Raw genomic sequence first — 14,531 nt, forward strand, 5'->3', positions numbered from 1 at the left:
AGCTTATCTTATCGTGTTCGTCGCAGTGCAGTTTATTCTTTTGTTAAGGCCCGGATTTAAATAGAAAAGCGTAAAAGACAGAGCTAAAGTTAAAAATTTAATTTCGTTTAGCACAGAAACTATTCTTTGAGCTTGGATAATTTATTTACAGCCTGTTATATATTCAAATGCGAAAAAAATAGTTTTGAGTACGTAAAGTCTAAATATATCTATTCACTTCTTTCCGCTTTAAGGAAAGTTGCTTCTATGGGGAGATTATTCTTGATTATGAAAATTGTAAATTCTCGGGACCTTTTGAAGTTTGGTCTAGTTTGGCTCTTTTGACCTTTTTACTAGGATCAATTTGTGACTGCGACAAACTTACCGAGTGTATTCTCTTAAGGATGTTTCCCGTGTTTGCATTACTGGGGGGTTCTACCAAATCGCTTAAGACTGAGTTGTTGCTGTTATTGGCTACGACGCTAATTTGTGACTTATTAGCCGCCATTGGTGAAGAAGCAGCCGAGGGTTGATTTGCACGTTGAGCAGCCATCATTTGGGTTAGCCTCTTAACCAGATCTTGTTCTTCAGTGGTTTGTTTCAATATTACTCTTTGTTCCCGCGGTATACCCAACCCATCGTTGAATAGACCTGTAGTATCATTAATTTCCACTTTAAAGCCAATAACAAAATTATTGATCTTATCCCAAATGATCTTTATTTCATCTCCCTCTTGTAAAAGGAATTTCGTACCTTGGATCATTCGACTATTATTTAAATAACTTACATTAGTACCCGTGTGACAGTACCAAATGTCGTCTAAACCTTGGGCCGGAGATTCATGCATACTTTTCCCTATAGCATGTCTTTTCTTAAAAATGAAACAATGCACACGAGATAGCCTGTTGTCTTCGATTTTGCAATTACAATCCTCGGATCTGCCAATGAAAAATGGATTTACACCTTGCTGAATTTCGAGACTTTCTTGAATAATGCTATCAGGTAATGGCTGTAAAGTCAAAAATCTACCATGCCCCTTTTTCTTTGCGCTCATGTTGTTTGTTATATTATTGGGATGCATGATTTTTTGTTCTTGGCTATCAGCCTCAATGCTTTTTGGCTGTGTATATCGAACGGGTGGGTGAGCAGGTACTTTGAATCCTTGAATTTTACCATCTTGATCTTCTTGGTCTTCTTCATTGTGCTCTTGCTCTTGCTCTTGCTCTTGCTCTTGTAATATTTGCTGCTGTTCTAATTGCAATCTTCTTTGTGCTAGAACGAACTCGTATTGAGCATCGTCCATATTTTCTAGTATTTTCTGTTGAGATAAAGATTGGGACAAAGAGATTTGGGAAAAATCACCATCCGATTGTGGGACGAGCGGATTCATTTTGATCCAAGGGTGGCCTAGAGCCTTTGCAGCCGTGAGCCTATTATTTGGATCCACCTGTAACAAGGAATCTATAAAATCTCTTGCTTCTTCAGATATCCTGAAATCTTTTAAAGGACCCTCATGGTAAGAGCCCCTTCCGATCTGTTTGTAAAGTTGGTCCTGAGTACTACCACTAAAAGGCAAGTGACCTGTCAAAATGACATACACGAGACACCCCATTGACCACATATCCACTAATGAGGAATACTCGTTTCTTTCTTCATATTCGTCTGGAGATACAGACGAATCTTTGCCTCTGATAACTTCAGGTGCTACGTATGCTAAGGTGCCACAAAACGTTTTCATAAAGGACCCGTTTCCCTGGACTTTTGCTAGGCCAAAATCGGTTATCTTCACCAACACGGGATCGTCTTGCTCGATAAGGATATTATCTGGCTTTAAATCACGATGACTAATACCCATGGAGTGTATGTATTTCACTGCTTCGAGGATCTGCCTCGATATCTCTCTTCCCGCATCCTCCCCAACAGCACCATGAGCAGCAACAAAATCCATTAAATCACCACCTGAAACAAACTCCATCACCATGTAGTAACTTTCAGCGTCTTCGTAAAAGCCCTTTAGACGCACTATCCTTGGATGGTGGAGCTTTTGTAGCACTTCCAACTCTCTTGTTACACCGTCCATATTACCGATTACTTTACGTTTGCTTATTATCTTTACTGCAAACGTTTTTCCAGTGGTTCTTTCTATAGCTTTCTTTACTGTGGCAAATGCACCCTGGCCTACCACTTCATCGATAATAGAAAAATCTTTGAAAATACCAGTCTTGTGAGCGGCGACGACAGATGGAGTGGAGGAAGTAAGACCTGGAGAGGTGGTTTTGGACGTGTTTTTCAAGTTAGATCTTTTGCGATCTACTTTATTTTGCTCGAGGCTTTGCCTAAATTTATCGTTTATGAATACAACCAACGATAAGATATCTGACTCGACACCTACGCCGACAGTTATTTCATCACCTTGGGATAGCAATTGGTTGTTATTTTTCTCTACTTTTTGACCATTTAACCAGGTTCCATTAGTGGAAACGTCATTTAGTAAAAGATTACCATCTTCGCCCAGCAGTATTTGAAAATGCTTATTGGATAGTCTCGAAATGTTGCCCAGATGATAGTCGCATGCCGGATTTCTTCCGAATGTCCATACTTTCTTAATAGATCGTTTTTCCTTTAGGACCTGTGAAATATCAGCTGAGAGGTCTCTGATTGGAATTTGTCCCGTGGTACAAATGACTCTGCACACAATATTCTCACCAATTTGTTCCTGCGAGAATTTCTCGATCAGAAACCGTTGTGTGGCTTGCGTAGATTGCTGTGTGGGCTGTGTAATATTTTCCATATGTAATCGGCGTTACTGAACGCTGTTTTTCTTCCTCTTCCTCTTTTATACAACTAAAATAAGAACGAATGCATGCACAAAGACAAATTATCTTCGAATGTTCTCCACAAGAACTTTATTTTATCCTTTTGCCTTTTGCTTGACCACGGCTATTAGTGATGACCTGTGTCCCCTTTATCTTCTTGGCCTGTACTTTTACCTATGGATATTTTCGTTTCCCATAGCTCATCCACGATGATGATTTTTCTGCCATTTTTAACGCGTCGCACCCCGTTGCCGTATCAACGCGTCCACACTATATTACCCTCAAAAGGCGGCGGGGTCATTCAGCTGTTGTCTCTTTTATTGATCGCTTTGGAAGTGGTCTTTCGACTAACGGCTTGAAACATGCAAATATCCGTGCAGCGATTAAACTTGGAATGGTAAAATATTGTGAAACAACTTGCATCTGACAGTGGAATGGTGGACCCAGATTGGCCTAGTGTACGTCTCCTGACACTGCTGTGGTCATAAGTACATTCTCTCTTCTGAGGGCTCAACCAATACAGCGTTGAGAGAAGAAGAAGTGTGTCTAGGAAAAGAAGCTGATGATGTCCTTGTACTTTCGATTTACAGTTTACAGGGAACTGTTCCGTTGGATCTCATATAATAGCCGCCTGGAGTATGCTCGGGTAACGTTTATCCTTTTTTCTTTCTGTCCACGTGAACAAGCTAGAAACAGAATCCGGTGGATGTGATGGAATAATAGGGATGGTATAGTACTCGATATAATGATTACTAGGTAGCTTGGCGCGCTTGGAAAACACTACTTCATAAGCACGATATACAATCTGCTAGAAAATGCTGCCGGAAAAAAGATTATTGACCGCAGAGGACATGAAACTATGGGAGAAGTCCCAAACAAGAGCTGATTTCACGAAGTTCATTATAAACCTAGCTGAATCTGTTAAAGGGCACGAAAACTCTCAGTACAAGGAACCAGTGTCTCAGCAAATAACTGGTATGCTGAACCTGCTTTCCCAGATAAGAGACATTATAGAGAAGCACCCAGTGGTGCAAGATGTAGATAGTTCAAGATTTGGTAAGGTGGAGTTCAGAGATTTTTATGATGAAGTCTCACAAAATTCCCGAAAACTGTTGAAATCTGAATTTTCTTCGCTTACAGATGAACAGGTGGAACAACTATCTATTTATCTTGATGAATCATGGGGCAATAAGAGAAGAATCGATTATGGTTCAGGTCATGAGCTAAATTTCATGTGTTTACTCTATGGACTATATAGTTTTGAGATTTTCAATCTTTCAAACGATTCGACGAATCTCATTCTGAAAGTTTTCATAGAGTACCTTCACATAATGAGAGTATTAGAAACTAAGTATTGGTTGGAACCCGCAGGCTCGCACGGGGTTTGGGGGTTAGATGATTATCACTTCTTACCGTTTTTATTCGGCGCCTTCCAATTGACCACCCATAAGCACCTAAAACCAATATCCATTCACAATAGCGAGCTTGTAGAAATGTTTGCTGATCGGTATCTGTATTTTGGTTGCATCGCATTCATTAATAAAGTCAAGTCATCTGCCTCTTTGAGATGGCATTCCCCCATGCTAGATGACATCAGCGGCGTAAAGACTTGGTCAAAAGTTGCCGAAGGAATGATAAAAATGTACGAAGCCGAAGTCCTCAGCAAACTGCCCATCATGCAGCATTTCTATTTCAGTAAATTTTTACCCTGTCCTGAAGGCGTATCTCTACCAAGAGGCCATATACACGATGGCACTGATGCGGACGACGAGTGCAACATTGAAGGTCATGCCCATAGTACTTGGGGCGATTGTTGTGGTATAAAATTACCAAGTGCTATTGCAGCTACTGAGATGAATAAAAAAAATCACAAGCCAATACCTTTTGATTAAATAAAAAGTCCATTTATAGATATCACACCTGCGTATATACATATACATAAAAACATGCCGTCCAGTTCGGCTGTTAAAACCTTCTAGTCCGTAGATTGGGATTCCATGCTAACCCAGGTTCCGATTTTCTTGAGGCAGTTTCATCTTGTTTCCAAATCTTTATACTCTTGTCTGTTTCCCCAGTAATCAATCTTAGTCCCGTTTTATCGAAAGTACTGCACAGGACGCCTCGTTCACTTTCCAACGAGCCTACCATTTCTCTCGTAGCCAAAGATTGGTATTTGTGCCCAGATTTGTAGTCATAAAACGACAACATTCCATCGTCTCCACCAGCAAATAAGACATCGTCTTGATTAATACTCAAAGTGTTTATTATTCCTGTTTTTTCGGACTCGAAATTAGTTAATAAAGACCCTTCTGCTAATCCCCACGACCTAATATCATCGGTGCACGCCGATGCCATTGAAAACTCCTTTGGATGTAACGCGATAGCTCTCACTGATCTCTTATGGTGTGTCAGAACTTTCATAGCTTTCCCTGCAACAATGTCCCATAATCTCACCGTAGCATCAGTAGATGAGCTTACTATTTGAGGGTCCACTGGAGCACATTCCACCTGATTGATAGGACCTTTATGCCCCACGAGCGTTATGACAGGTACCCTGGTTCTAATGTCCCAAAGTTTGACAACACTATCTCGCCCTGCAGTGGCTATAAGATCCAGCGTTGGATGTATACTCACTGTACGAACTCCGGACAAGTGCCCATGGTAGTCCCTGATGATCTGATTTTTTTCCAGATCCCAGCATTTGACTGTCTTATCCTCACTGACAGAAAATAAATAGGGATGTCGATCCGAGACGGCAATGCCACGCACTGTCATTACATGTCCTGTTAAAGTAATCTTTAATCTCCCTGTTGCGAGATCCCAAACTTTCATTGTTGTGTCATTGCTTCCAGTGACAAACCACTCGTTGTCAACGGGGTCAATTGCAGCGCATCGTACCCATCCAAGATGTCCATTGATAACGCGTGAAAGTTTCCAAGGGGCATGCCATTCTGGTTTTTGTGATATCAGTTTTTCATACCTATTTACTATAAAGTGCCCAGTGCTTTCTGGCTGAAAAATTTCATCAACAAAAGATGATGCATTCGTGTCTTGCTCTTTCTTGTCAACTAAAGCTTGAGATGTTCCTCGCATATCTTTAGAAATAGTCTGTAGCGCAAGTTCCTTGTTTTCACAATTGGAAGAAGAATTTTTATTTGCGTAGGTATCATACCGCTCCAACAGGGATTTATGGCTCTCTCTCTCCTTTTGTAGATGAGATGGTAAGGTACTCATGTGCGAGTATTGATTGTTCCACCGTATCGTCGTATAGAACTTGTCTATATCCGCCAAATTTTCAAAATTATAAACGTTTTCATCCATGCTTGTTCATTTCCATGTGTTCCAATATTATCGTTCTTTATGTGGCTTTCAATATGCAAACACGTAATAGTCATAAGCTACTATTGACGTTATACCTAATTCCCTACTAATAATAAAATTCTAACTGTTTCGTATCCAATGACAGCGATATTCGTTGTTTGAACAATCAAATTTAGGGTATGTTGAATTTGAAAGAAGAGTTGGGGTGTTTATGTACATCATGGACGACATATTGTATCTCGCCATGTCTATGTCAATCTAATACTAATCTAAACGAGTTCAGAAAAGACACTCTAAGTTATGTTGAATTTGTGTGACGATTTCGGCTTATCTTAACACTTTTGACCGCGTAGACTATCYAATCTTGACAATGATACAGTTATCAATGCTACATAATATAAATCTTGCATGAATAGTGCCTTGAATAGAAAGCTTTGCCCTTATTTAGCTTTAAGATTGGGCAGATTCGTCATTTTAAACACCCAGAAAACCATTCGGCAGTCAATAAGGGTCTCGTTATCTGATTACTACGTTTTTTTGATTGATAGGTAGTTTCATTTTCATCAATAAGCAGCCACTTATAAGAGAAGCACATTCATCTCACACGTTGTTGAGAAACAGCTAGAACTCTTTCGTCGGGAAATACAGTGTTCATTATGGTTAATCTTACCGGATCTTCGAAAGTGGAGCAAAACAATATCAAGAGCATTATTGGATCATCGTATAACCGACTTTACAGCCAGTTTACTTCAGACGAGCTTACAGAGGTAGGTAATTATAAGATTTTAAAACAGATAGGAGAAGGAAGTTTTGGGAAAGTTTATTTGGCACTTCATAGGCCAACTCACCGTAAAGTTTGCCTGAAGACAAGCGATAAAAATGATCCTAACATCGTCAGAGAGGTATTCTACCACAGACAGTTTGACTTCCCTTATATTACGAAGCTCTATGAAGTGATAGTAACAGAGACTAAAGTGTGGATGGCGTTGGAGTATTGCCCAGGCAAGGAACTATATGATCATTTACTTTCTTTACATAGAATATCTTTACTTGAATGTGGAGAATTGTTTGCGCAAATATCTGGTGCTGTCTACTACGCACACTCCATGCATTGTGTTCACAGAGATTTGAAGCTGGAAAATATCCTATTGGATAAAAATGGTAACGCTAAGCTAACGGATTTTGGTTTTACAAGAGAATGCATGACAAAGACAACACTGGAAACAGTTTGTGGTACAACGGTTTATATGGCGCCCGAATTGATTGAGCGAAAGACATATGACGGGTTTAAGATTGATATATGGTCATTAGGGGTAATACTTTATACATTAATTACGGGATCTTTGCCATTTGATGATGATGATGAGGTTAAGACTAAATGGAAAATTGTTAATGAAGAACCAAATTACGATTCTAAATTAATTCCCGACGATGCTAAAGATTTGATATCACGATTATTGGCTAAAAACCCAAAAGAACGCCCATCGTTACCACAGGTTTTACACCACCAATTTTTACAGCCATACGGTTCTGTAGTTCTAGATCAAACAGAGAAAACGCTGAGCAGGCAACGTAGTGGCGGAACTCATTTCAAAAGCAAATTAGAGAGGCGATTACTTAAACGCCTCAAACAATCAGGTCTTGATACTCTGGCAATTAAACAATCCATTCTAAAAAGAAAGTGTGACTCGCTTTCTGGCCTATGGCTACTTTTGCTAGCACAAGAGAAAAAGCAAGAAACCTGTAAATATCCGAAGAGAAGCAAGTCGGTGTTATCAGTGAAAAAAGTCATTGACAATGCCACTCATAACGATGATAGCAACATCGATAGTGGGATGCTTAAGCCTCCGCTTGAACTTTCTAGAGCTACTTCACTGAGTAAAATGCTAAACAAAGGTTCAGATATCGTAACATCGATGACTCCGGTTAGCAGAAAAAAGTCGAAAGACTCGACAAAGATCTTACGTCCTACACTTTCCAAAGCTTCCACACAAAGGGCTTACACTCAATCTATGGTAAACTCTCCTCGAAAGTCCAATAATTTTCTACAAAAAGTTTCCAGTTTTTTCAAGTCAAAAAAAAATCTTAATAATAATATGAATAACAACATTTATTCAGGAACTCGTGAAGGCTCGGTCGCAAGCACCAAAGGTGCTTCCATTCCGGGATCTTTTCCAAAGAAAAAAAGTAACTCTCCCCAGAAATCAAGGACTGATGTAGGCGCAGATTTTATAAAGATAAACTCCAAGGAGTCATTAAAAAACAACTTAGTTGGCACCGCTGCGTTGCAGAAAGCTACCATTCTATTAGATAATAATGAGGTTTCTGAAAAAGCGATGGAAAGCACGAACACAACTACAGGATTGCTATTAAACGAAAGCATTCGAATAGAAGAACCCCGTCTCAAACGGTTTAAATCATCCATATCTAGTGATATTTCCCAAACGTCTACTGGCAACTATGACAGCGAATCTGTGGAGAACTCCAGGTCTGTTTCTCTGGATGGGAAGGTTTCTCCCCCACCAATTCGGACTCGACCATTATCAGAGATATCACAGATTTCTAATGACACTTATACTTCTGAATATTCTACTGATGGCAACAATTCGTCATTCAAAATTTCCGATACGATCAAGCCCAGCTACATCCGTAAAGGTTCGGAGAATACGTCACAATATTCAGCTTCATCCGAAAAAATGACAAATGGCTACGGTAGAAAATTCGTTAGGAGAGATTTGAGTATTATATCTACAGCATCCAGTGCATCTGAAAGAAGTTCAAGAACGGATTCCTTTTACGATATCACAACAGCTTCTCCAGCTATAAACGCTGAAAATAGAGGCAGTAGAAGCAATAATTCAAAAGAGTCTGTTTTGCCTAGATTTGGGACCCAAAGACCTTGGACGGGCAAAAGGGCATATGCGACATCTCGTCATGGTAAAACCGCCAGGCGTTCATCTAAAAGAGGACAATTCAAAATACAGTCTTCCAATACCGATTCCATCATTCAGGAAGTGAGCTCATCGGAAGAAGAAGACCATAATGCTCTCGATAAGAAGCGAACAGGTTTACCAACACCCGTTTTGCAGAACAAAGGATTAGCGGGAAATGGACTAGATGAGCATGATGAAGATGGTGATGACGAGTATGCCATTCATACTGATGGGGAGTTTTCAGTAAAACCTCAGTTTTCTGATGAACTTATTGATAAACAAAATAGTTTGTCGAATGTAAAAGCTGTGGCAACTAAACGTTCTTTGAGTGAAGGTAGTAATTGGTCCAGTAAGTACTTGGATTCAGATGGTAATCGCCAACGCATATCTCCAATGGTGGAGGAAAACGGCGAAGGTTCCGTTGGGTACGTAGCGGATAGTAGTGTCGATGGTGAAGAACCTAAACTATTGTTATAAGGAAGTCATATAACTATATATATATATATATATATAAACGAACAATATTTTAAGGATTCAAAAACTTAAACTGAACAAGACCCCTCCGATCTTATATATTGGCATATTCCTGAAATCATTTGAATTGATAGGAAAGCCTTACCATCACCTCTAAAAGATGTAATTAGCTCAGTTGTGCTAAGAGAAATCGCGAAGCGGAACCCTTATAGACTCACTTTTCGTAGCGCGATAAAAAAAAACTACTTTGGTGATAAGTCACTAGCACGTACGTTCTTATGAAACTTAAAGGTAAATAACACTAGCAAAAACGGTATACACAAGCAAATGAACGTGTGTGCCTTATGATGTAATTATGAATGAGATTAGACAATTGATTTGGAACGGTGAGCTCAATGTGCTGGTTTCTATTGATCCCTCATTTCTAATGAAAGGAAGCCCGAAAGAAATGGCAGTACTAAGAATAAGAGTGCCGAGAGAAACGTACTTGATCAATTATATGCCGCTAATTTGGGATAGGATCCAAGATTTTCTATCCTTTGATCCGTTGAACGAGAAAGAAAAGTATTTCTGGTTTGAACATAATGGGAGGCCCATACGATGGAATTATCCTGTTGGCGTTTTATTTGACGGATTGGTTGCAAGCAACGCTACTTTTGCCACCCCTTCTGAAATTCACCTAGAAAATGCAATCACCTTTTTTAGAGTTCATTTGGTCATGGGGGAATCGTTACCGTCAACCGTAATCCCCATCTTAAGTAGCAGTAACCAAGCCGAAAAATTCTGGTTTCATCAGTGGAAACAAGTCTGTTTTATACTAAATGGCTCCTCGAAGGGTATCATGTCTTTGTCGGTAAACGAATCTCGGAAGTTTTGGAGAAGTGTCATTACAAGGAATTTTCATGACTTCACAGAAATTTCTAATAAGATAAGCCCATCAAGACCGCGGCATGTTCCGATTATTATTCAAAACCACAAAGATTTGGGAACCGGGGGGATCTCACAACCAACTATCCGCATGGCTGGAGTCAATCCCACACTGAGGGATATCGAAGAAGAAGTCTTTAGCGCTAAGGAAATAATAGATGCTGAAAGTTATGTGATCGTAGCCCAAGGAATTGAAATTCCTTGGGACACTGCACTGCTTGATTTGTACCTCAAATTTAGAAGTTTTGATGGGTTTTTATATATAACTCTTGTTCCTAAAATTTCAGTGACAAAAATCTTTCCCTGAACTTTAAGAGCTATTATATATGCATTTACACACCACGGCAATTCAATTTAATAAACAGATAAAATGGCTGTTGTATAGCTGTAAGTAGCCTTTTATTATCTTTCCACCAAATTTACTATTGCTATTAAGTAGTCTTTATCATGGGACAATGATACAAGAAATTCATGTGTAGAAAAAAAGGAGCCATATTTTTTGGAGAACTGTTGATATTTTGGATACTCTTGCTCAAACATTTTGTCATACTCTAATTTCGGGACGCCCGCACTGTTCTGCGTTTTATATAACATTCTGGAATATACTACTTGAGCAGGAGGCAGATCGTGCTTCGAAATATGACAGCACAAAGCCTTCAATGAACACTCCTTCAAAGCCCAAATACCCGCCATATACCTGTACAAGCTTGGACTCAGATGTTGTTCTTCATTGAGAAGATTTCTAAGGTAAGCCCTCTCCTTCTCATGCATGAACTTTTGTGCGATCTTTTTGAAAGTCAAACGGCCAGCTGGGTCCAATGGAGAATATTTTTCTAGCAGGCGAGCGAATCTTGGCAAATGCACAATATCAACCCCCACTCCAACTATCTTACGCCCGATGTGTTCCGATACGATATTCATTTCTGGAGGTACTTAAGTATTTAATTTATCAACAGATATTCATCGCACAACAACGATGCTGTATGGTTGCTATCCAGCTTCTATTTGGCAATTCCAGGACTAACTTTTCTGTTGTAGGTTGCACTATCTACTCAAGTTGATGGCATGTTAGTATGTGCCTATCCTATGCAAATTCAATGCCAAGAACGGCGCTTTTCACATAGAATTTCCACTCTCGAAAATATCTCGAAAAGGAAATACTGATGCGACGCAAATGCAAAACTATCGTCGATCGGATATAGCCCCTTTTGGTCCGACTACCTTTTTTTTTTTTTCTTACCCCAATCTCCTTTTCGGCGGTTATTTTCAGCCCTTTCACATTTAAGATATATAAAGAAGTATGAATCCTTCAAATTACAGGATCGGCAAACAAAAAGGCCTGGTAGATTCAAAATAATCACTCAACAGGCGGTATTATCAAAATGTCGACTACAATGGCAACACCGGCGAAACTAAAGAACTTGCTTCTCAACCTACACACTCGTTGTATTGGGCTACATATTAATGATGTCACACTAAAAGTATACTTTAGACTACTGATACGACACCTTCTACAGATATCCAGGTCAAATGCTGCTCATCCCAAGCAAAGGAGAAGGGCCCAGATATTACTAATATCACTTTTTGTGTCAGCAGTCACGCTTTTATCCGGCATAACATACGGTACCACCAAAATTATTTTAAAGTGCTACAAATTCTACAAATACCCATGGAAAAGGAAGAACAGGAGGCCTGTAATTAGAAGAACAAGGTCCCAAATGCAGTTGGATAGTGGTGCGAGGATAATGTACATCCCTGAAGTGGAGTTATTAGATCGTCAGAACTCGAAAGATAATAAACATGAAACTACTATAGATAAGAAGAAGAGGAAAAGAATCTTTATCCCACCAAAGGATAACGATATATACGAACATGACAAATTTCTTTTTAAAAACGTGGAACTGGAGAGAACGAAAAACTCACAATTATTCTACTCGAAGTTTTTGAATCAGATGAATGTTTTATCTAAAATCTTAATTCCAACAGTTTTTGATAAAAATTCGTTCCTCTTAGTAGCTCAGATTTTTTTTTTGGTAATGAGAACTTGTCTATCTTTGTTTGTCGCCAAATTGGATGGGCAGATAGTCAAAAATATTATTGCTGGGAGAGGGAGGAGCTTTTTATGGGACTTGGGGTGCTGGTTTTTAATTGCTGTTCCAGCTTCTTATACCAATAGCGCCATCAAGTTACTCCAAAGAAAATTAAGTTTAAACTTTAGAGTAAACCTGACCCGTTATATCCATGATATGTACCTGGACAAAAGACTTACATTTTACAAATTAATATTTGACTCGAAAGCATCCAATTCGGTGATTAAAAATATTGACAACTCAATAACTAACGATGTTGCAAAATTTTGCGATGCCACATGCTCAGTTTTTGCAAATATTGCAAAACCTGTAATTGATTTAATATTCTTTTCTGTTTATTTACGTGATAATTTGGGTACTGTTGGTGTGGCAGGCATATTTGTTAACTATTTCATTACCGGGTTCATTTTAAGAAGGTATACGCCACCATTGGGAAAGCTGGCGAGTGAAAGATCGGCGTCTGATGGTGATTACTACAACTATCATCTAAATATGATCAACAATAGCGAAGAAATTGCGTTTTATCAAGGAACAGCTGTAGAAAGAACAAAAGTTAAAGAGCTATATGATATACTAATGGAAAGAATGCTATTGGTCGACAAATGCAAATTTGGTTATAACATGCTTGAAGACTATGTTTTGAAATACACATGGTCAGGTTTAGGTTATGTTTTTGCCTCTATTCCAATTGTTCTCTCTACCTTAGCAACTGGCATTAATGCGGAGGAAAAAAACATGAAAGAATTCATAGTCAATAAAAGATTGATGTTATCACTTGCGGATGCGGGTTCAAGATTGATGCATTCAATAAAGGATATTTCACAGCTGACCGGGTATACAAATAGGATTTTTACTCTACTTTCTGCTCTTCATAGGGTCCATTCTCTAAACTTTAATTATGGCGCCGTTCCTTCAATATCAGCGCTGCACACAGAAGACAATGCAAGAAATCCAAATATGTTAACCAATGCTGACAATTCACAAGACGTTATTCGTGGCACCGTCCAACGCAACTTTAACGGCATCAGATTAGAAAACATAGATGTAATAATTCCATCCGTAAGGGCAAACGAGGGTATTAAGTTGATCAACAAACTAACTTTCCAAATTCCTTTACAGATCAATTCCATGACTTCAAAGTCCAATTCCATACAAGATTTATCAAAGGCAAATGATATAAAACTACCATTTTTACAGGGATCTGGTTCAAGTCTACTTATATTGGGGCCAAATGGATGTGGGAAAAGTTCTATTCAACGTATTATAGCGGATGTTTGGCCAGTATATAACAAGAATGGTCTACTATCCATCCCTTCAGAAAATAACATATTCTGCATTCCTCAAAAACCATATTTTAGTAGGGGCGGCACCTTGAGGGACCAAATTATCTATCCAATGTCTTCGGACGAATTCTTCGATAGAGGGTTCAAAGATAAAGAGTTAGTTCAGATTTTGGCAGAGGTGAGACTAGACTATCTTTTGAAAAGAGGCGTTGGATTAACGTATTTGGACGCTGTTGCCGATTGGAAGGATTTATTAAGCGGTGGTGAAAAGCAAAGAGTAAACTTTGCTAGAATTATGTTCCACAAGCCATTATACGTAGTATTAGATGAGGCTACAAATGCAATTAGTGTTGACATGGAAGACTATTTGTTTAACCTTCTGAAGAGATACAGGTTTAATTTTATTTCCATCTCACAGAGGCCGACGTTGATCAAATATCACGAAATGTTGTTAGAGATTGGTGAAAATCGTGATGGCAATTGGCAATTGCAAGCCATAGGCACAGACGAAGCAATTCTATCAATTGACAATGAAATAGAAGAACTAGAGAAAAAATTAGAGAAAGTAAGAGGTTGGGAAGATGAAAGGGAAAAACTGCAGAAAAAGCTTGAAATCATTTGAGATAAAGAAAGAAGAAAAGAAAGTTCATCTGGCACACTTTTATATTATCTATAATTGATTCGGTATGTACCTTAGAGTTGATTCTG

At 38.9% G+C, this 14,531-nt stretch overlaps 7 protein-coding genes across 7 annotated transcripts; 4 read left to right on the top strand and 3 right to left on the bottom strand.

Annotated features, from left to right (window-relative positions):
• Positions 1 to 265: 265 nt before the first annotated feature.
• RAD53 (serine/threonine/tyrosine protein kinase RAD53) lies at positions 266 to 2,770 on the bottom strand (the record flags this gene model as incomplete). Its single annotated transcript, XM_018368304.1, has 1 exon — positions 266 to 2,770. The coding sequence occupies one exon, from the start codon at positions 2,768 to 2,770 to the stop codon at positions 266 to 268; it is 2,505 nt and encodes an 834-aa protein (XP_018218884.1).
• Positions 2,771 to 3,610: 840 nt separating this feature from the next.
• RRD2 (peptidylprolyl isomerase RRD2) lies at positions 3,611 to 4,687 on the top strand (the record flags this gene model as incomplete). The annotated part of the gene is made up of 1 exon (XM_018368305.1): positions 3,611 to 4,687. The coding sequence occupies one exon, from the start codon at positions 3,611 to 3,613 to the stop codon at positions 4,685 to 4,687; it is 1,077 nt and encodes a 358-aa protein (XP_018218885.1).
• A 73-nt stretch (positions 4,688 to 4,760) lies between these two features.
• PRP46 (mRNA splicing protein PRP46) lies at positions 4,761 to 6,116 on the bottom strand (the record flags this gene model as incomplete). The annotated part of the gene is made up of 1 exon (XM_018368306.1): positions 4,761 to 6,116. The coding sequence occupies one exon, from the start codon at positions 6,114 to 6,116 to the stop codon at positions 4,761 to 4,763; it is 1,356 nt and encodes a 451-aa protein (XP_018218886.1).
• Positions 6,117 to 6,772: 656 nt separating this feature from the next.
• Positions 6,773 to 9,526, top strand: DI49_5315 (non-specific serine/threonine protein kinase; the record flags this gene model as incomplete). The annotated part of the gene is made up of 1 exon (XM_018368307.1): positions 6,773 to 9,526. One exon carries the CDS (start codon positions 6,773 to 6,775, stop codon positions 9,524 to 9,526), a length of 2,754 nt encoding a protein of 917 aa, XP_018218887.1.
• Positions 9,527 to 9,878: 352 nt separating this feature from the next.
• ATG5 (Atg5p) lies at positions 9,879 to 10,757 on the top strand (the record flags this gene model as incomplete). Its single annotated transcript, XM_018368308.1, has 1 exon — positions 9,879 to 10,757. The coding sequence occupies one exon, from the start codon at positions 9,879 to 9,881 to the stop codon at positions 10,755 to 10,757; it is 879 nt and encodes a 292-aa protein (XP_018218888.1).
• Positions 10,758 to 10,852: 95 nt separating this feature from the next.
• Positions 10,853 to 11,371, bottom strand: PPT2 (holo-[acyl-carrier-protein] synthase; the record flags this gene model as incomplete). Its single annotated transcript, XM_018368309.1, has 1 exon — positions 10,853 to 11,371. The coding sequence occupies one exon, from the start codon at positions 11,369 to 11,371 to the stop codon at positions 10,853 to 10,855; it is 519 nt and encodes a 172-aa protein (XP_018218889.1).
• A 461-nt stretch (positions 11,372 to 11,832) lies between these two features.
• PXA1 (ATP-binding cassette long-chain fatty acid transporter PXA1) lies at positions 11,833 to 14,445 on the top strand (the record flags this gene model as incomplete). The annotated part of the gene is made up of 1 exon (XM_018368310.1): positions 11,833 to 14,445. One exon carries the CDS (start codon positions 11,833 to 11,835, stop codon positions 14,443 to 14,445), a length of 2,613 nt encoding a protein of 870 aa, XP_018218890.1.
• Between the last annotated feature and the right edge of the window lie 86 nt (positions 14,446 to 14,531).

The sequence above is a fragment of the Saccharomyces eubayanus genome, chromosome XVI (assembly GCF_001298625.1).
Source record: "Saccharomyces eubayanus strain FM1318 chromosome XVI, whole genome shotgun sequence".
NCBI classification, from domain to species: Eukaryota; Fungi; Ascomycota; class Saccharomycetes; order Saccharomycetales; family Saccharomycetaceae; genus Saccharomyces; species Saccharomyces eubayanus.